This window comes from Sinocyclocheilus anshuiensis, unplaced genomic scaffold (assembly GCF_001515605.1).
Source record: "Sinocyclocheilus anshuiensis isolate Anshui unplaced genomic scaffold, SAMN03320099.WGS_v1.1 scaffold178, whole genome shotgun sequence".
NCBI lineage: Eukaryota > Metazoa > Chordata > Actinopteri > Cypriniformes > Cyprinidae > Sinocyclocheilus > Sinocyclocheilus anshuiensis.
The window spans coordinates 580,634-586,126 of record NW_015546031.1 but is presented as its reverse complement, the minus strand read 5'-3'; the positions used below and the strand labels follow the sequence as shown (position 1 = coordinate 586,126).

The following is a 5,493-nucleotide window of genomic DNA, read 5'->3' as shown; positions in this document are numbered from 1 at the left end:
GTTTCATGTTGACGTCAACATGAAACATTAGCATATTGCCCGCCCACTTGTTGGTCTTTTCGCGTTGGTCTGAATGAAAATGCAAATTCATTCTTTGCCACTAGGTGCCGCTTTTGGAGTGGTAAAAATAGTGGTTTCCCCGGTAACGCTGTACACAAAGCAGCACTGCGCTCACAAACGCTGCTTTATCAGGCATTACATGCTCATGATGAAATGCAATCGGACCAATCACTGCAGATTAGCGTCACGCAAAGGAGGGGTTTGGAAAAATGAATCGTTGAGCGAAGCGTTTGGGAGTCGTTGAGCAAGTAAGGTAAAAATAAATGCATATTATAAGACAATGAAAGTGTTTTTTGACCTTGCATGCATGTCAACCTGTTGTTGGGGACTCCCAAAACCAAAATATGAACCTTTCATTACCCATAATAGGGGCACTTTAACATGAAATTTATTATGTTCACCTTCAAAATACAAATTCCATGTCTTATGTACAGATTCATCAGTGCATGCTATTCAAAGGATAAAAGGTTTTCATAATGTGCAGGAGCTTTGTTCATACCAATAAAAAGTTGATGTGGATTAGACAAAATGATGCATATTTGCATACATTCTTACAAATATTTCCTTGAAAAATCATATTTTTGTGGCAGTTTTACATCTAAAATGGTTCTGGCTTGCGGCCTATGTATGGCTTCTACACTTATTTTATTAAAACCACAAAGAGAAAATTAAAACCCAGGCTCGTTGAAAATGCGTGCTTGTGGCAATGTTTCTGCAAAACCGATATTACATTCCTTACTGCATGTTTAGTGGCAGTTTCAAAGTTAAATGCCCAGTGAGTGGCACTAAAATGTGCGTTCAATACATGACCGTGGCTATGTTGGTTCAGGCAACTCAGGCAACAGTGGTTCATAATTTAAATGTGCAGGGAGTGTCGCTAAAGGGTTAATGCTCTATCATGTTGGAAAAAAACATACCCACTACACTAAACCCAACCCTAAACCTACCCAGTAGTGTTAACGAAAGCAAAAGTGATATAAAAACACATGCAATCCTGATATTTAAACTTCCTTATATGCTGGTTTGAGCTGTTTTGTTGAACCGTAGGTTCATGAGATCAAGAGCTCTTTACCTCAAGTGCAACACCGTATCACGAGAGCTGCCGAGCAAACCTACTGCGTTAGAAAACTCTTACATATGAAGCTGTAAATATGACTGACGCAAATGTTCAAAAGTATCAGTTTTCAAATCTCCCAGCATGTTTTAAAGTCATAAAATAATATTGTGGGAGAATTAGGCTATTTTAATCGAACTCTGGCCCTGTAAATCATACTTTGTGTGAAAAGATATAAAAGTTGTCAAAGTTATGCTGCCCTTAATGTTCATTTCAACTAAAAACTGCAGTGATTCATACATATAGGTAAATTTTTTGAGTTTTGAGCAGAAATGTAAGTAGAAGCACGTATTTCTGGTTATAGTAAGCCTGGGTAGGAAAATTAGCAAGCAGAAGAAGGGAGCCATTATGTCGAATTAACTGTTGTGGATATAGACAACTTATTACAATTTAATCAATTCCCAATAGATTCAGTCAAGCCCTATATACACTGACTGCCCTGTTCTGTTGAAAACACTGTGGAAGGGATCTGGGTTGTGAATGTCATTTTATGCTGACTTTATTATGTCTAATCCTGTAGTGTTTACAGATGTTTCTCTCTCTTATTCTCAGCCTGTGACATGAACGTTCATAAGCAGTGTGTGATGAACGTGCCAAGTCTGTGCGGGACCGACCACACTGAACGCAGAGGAAGACTCTTCCTCAAGATCGAGGTCAGCGGAGACAGACTTCACGTCACAGGTCAGCATCCGGCATGCACTGGGAATATCCTTGTCTTGTATCTGCCTGAAAGATTGTATTTAGTAAAATTACTGCTTACCAAATAAACAAACCTAAAGTGCACACACAAAAAGCCATCTCTCAGAAATCACATGAGTACTAAATTTAGTTTTTTTTTTCATGTCTTAGCACACTTGACCTGGACAAATAAACACAAAATAATGTAAAAATCCCAATCTTGGCACACAGTCAGTTATGGCTCAAGAATGTAAACAGTTTGGAGAAAATCAGATATGTGCCAATTTATTGGATATGTGAATTAGGTCTTAAAGTGACAGCAGCCTAATATACCTGTTGTTGTCTGTGTCCTTAATGTTAAAGGGGTCATATGATGTTGCTAAAAAGAACATTATTTGGTGTAAAAAACACATTATTTTCCACATACTATACATTATTGTTTCTCCTCATTGCCCCGCCTTTCTGAAACGCGTCGATTTTTACAAAGCTCATCGGTCTGAAAAGCGAGGTGTGCTCTGATTGGCCAGCTATCCAGTGCGTTGTGATTGGCCGAATACCACAAGCGTGTGACGGAAATGTTACGCCCCTTACCATACTGTGATGCCCTGTCCGACCGGAGCGTCGATTCAGAAACATTAAAACCCATTATAAACAAGGCATTTGTTGCATCCAGTGGGGACATAATTATGGATTATAATGACTTTTTACGCGTTGCGTTGCATCGCGCCACGTAAACATAAAACCATGTCTGCATTTGTGATCGGAGAAATGACAAACAAGCGCTACTCTACACTGCTCAAAACTCACGTTTGAATCATCAGTGGCAAATCCTTTAAATATGAAAACTTACTTACAGTCTGTGAGTCAGAACAGCCGATATTGTAGTCTACTCTCCCAGGAAACAGTCCTCCATAAAATGTGCTGCATACAAATTACTATTTGGGTTGAACTGTTCTGGAACAGTGTTGTAAATACAACTTAAAGCGCGAAGTTGAAGTATTTCCTCAGCGACCAGCACAGATCAGCTCCAGGCATGACGAAGCGGATATCGTCCTATTTCGGAAGACCAAACAAAGTAGTTTCGCTTTCACAACGAAACACACGGTGGGCTAGAGTGAGCAGCGGCCGGAGGGCTAGAGTGAGTGGTGGTCGGCGGCTAGATTGAGCAGAGGCCGGAGGGCACTCTAGCCCTCTGGCCTCCGCTCAATCTAGCCGATTAATAGCCGATAGCCGAGCGGTGGCGGGCGGGCTTGAGAACGGTGCAGCCGGCGGATTCGACGAAGAAGCGGTTGGCGGGCTTGCGGCAACCACAAAGATCTTCTTTATGCACCAAGAGCTTGTAACACTCCAAAGAGAAAGGAAAAATTTATATCAAAATAAATTGTTAGCAGATATTCTTCTAATATTCTAATAACTCATAGTTGACATTTAATTTATACAGTGAAGACTACGCAATGCAATTTTTTTTAATTTCTGTAGCATTTCTTACCTGAATATTGCTCTTAAAAATATTCTTAAAAGACCTAAAGCACTGTTTATTTAATTTGTCTTTGATCTATAGTATTTATTTGTGCTATTGCTTGTAATTTGTTTATTGTTCTTATTTTATTACTGACTGTATACTTATCTTTAATAATGTTTGAACTTTATATTTTGTTAAACTAGTAGTTTTTGCTGCGGTATCAAAAAAAAAAAAAATGTGTTTGTTTGTTTGCTTGTTTGTTTGTTTGTCAGAGCAAGTAAAAACCTGAACCACTGGCCTGTAGAAAGAATCCTAAGGACCAGATTTACTAAACAGGGCAAATTAGCATGAGACAGCAATCTCATAAAAGCACCAATAGGAGTGAAAAGTCCTGCAGCTCATCTACTGACAGTGTGCAAATTAAAAAAAACACAGACACAGCCATGTCATTTCCATAAAGACCAACGCAATCTTCCGAGAGCTGTGTAAATTAGCGGAGGGTAGCAAACAAGCAGAGGGGATGATAATCAGGTGTGTGTAATCTGCTAACAACCCAAGCACAAAATGAGTTAAGACATGCGTTTGGGTGTTTGTATTTGGGCGTTAAATACTGGTGCAAATACCAGTAAACTTACTACCGCAAAGCTTAGTAAATCACCTTGCATGATTTATTAACTACTTGTTTATTAGCATGCATATTAGTAGCATATTGGCTGTTTATTAGTAGCCTACTTAGAAAGCACATATAAATGCTTTATTCTGCACGAACATATTTTAGATACCTTAAACCTACCCCATACCTAAACTTAACAACTGTCTTACTAACTATTAATAAGCAGCAAATTAGGAGTTTATTGAGGCAAAAGTCGTAGTTAATGGTGTGTAATAGTGAGAATTGGTCCTCAAAATAAAGTGTGACCAAATATTCTTGTGCAAATGCATATGCAGTGTAGATAACTTGACTACTTAAATTTGTAAGGGAATTAATTATATACATTTTCACTACTTATGAGTTTTAAACGATTTGTCTTTTAAAATCGTCATGCAAGGTTCTGTTTCTTTGGTTGTAACATAAGGACGCAGGTCCGTTGGGGTTTCAGGAAGCAGATGTGATGGGAGTCATGTGTTAGTCACGACTAGATCCCGTGTTGCGGGCCTGAGGGCACTAGTTAATTTACTCATCCTTTTCCTGCTGGATATACTAGTTCTATTCATTGGTGGTCACAAGACATCGTGGTTTCTATATGTTGTGAACGAACCTTTTCAGTCCTTGATACAAAGAAAGCTTTGTTGTCTCTTGATTGGATCAATCTTTAATCACTCCTCTGAGTAGATGACGACACGACTGGCAGGAAGTCGACCCAGAATATTGGAGTCATGTGCTTGGATGATTAGCAAACCTCCTGATGGCTGATAGGAGCATAGCAGTGTCCGTTCATGTACTAGAAATCCCTACAGCAGTAAGATCAGCTGCAAAAATAACTGTCTACTCCTTTTCATCACCAATTTTTTACTATGTGTCTTAAATAAATCATGACAGTAGTTTGGCTCAAGCTGTTAGTAAATCTGGCCCTATGCGTTGAGCCCTGAACATGTCCAAAAATGATATTTATCCAAATAGTGCGGTCACCTGCAGGACAATCGGCAGATTACACCTTTAACTTTATTCAAGTGCAATGTGATTATAATATAATGTTTTGATTAACTTTTATTGTACACTTTTTTTTTATTTTTTTAATGAATTTATAAATGAAATAATTAAAAAGGGCAGAAAAAATAGAAATACACATCTAAATTGAATGATTGAACCAAAAAAATAAAATTAATAAAATAAGTAATGTAGGAAATATGCTTTAAAGACTGGGAGGAAAAAATCTCTCAATGTCTTACTGACGTGCACGAAAACCAATGTATTGGACCCGGAAATAACGTCTCTATATAGATATATACTATAATATATATTTGTGTATAAAGTATATTGTGTATAATTATGTAAAGTATAATATTATACGTATAATATAATTATAGTTATTATATAATAATAATAATAATAATAATAATAATTAACGCAGGTTAACATTTCAATAAACGCGCGTGTACTACGATTACGAGCCATTCTATAAGGTGACATTTCAGCACTTGACAAACGGATAGCGACTCCTAAGTAGCACTTAAAGCA

General features: G+C 37.7%; 1 protein-coding gene across 2 annotated transcripts in view; it reads left to right on the top strand.

Moving 5' to 3' along the window:
• The window catches only part of prkcab (protein kinase C, alpha, b), a 174,963-nt gene that overhangs the window by 123,198 nt on the left and 46,272 nt on the right, over window positions 1–5,493 (top strand). For both annotated transcript variants that reach the window (XM_016499891.1, XM_016499890.1), the window contains exon 5: window positions 1,727–1,855. In XM_016499891.1, the coding sequence (XP_016355377.1) occupies window positions 1,727–1,855 (129 nt within the window). The remainder of the gene's footprint in view (window positions 1–1,726; window positions 1,856–5,493) is intronic.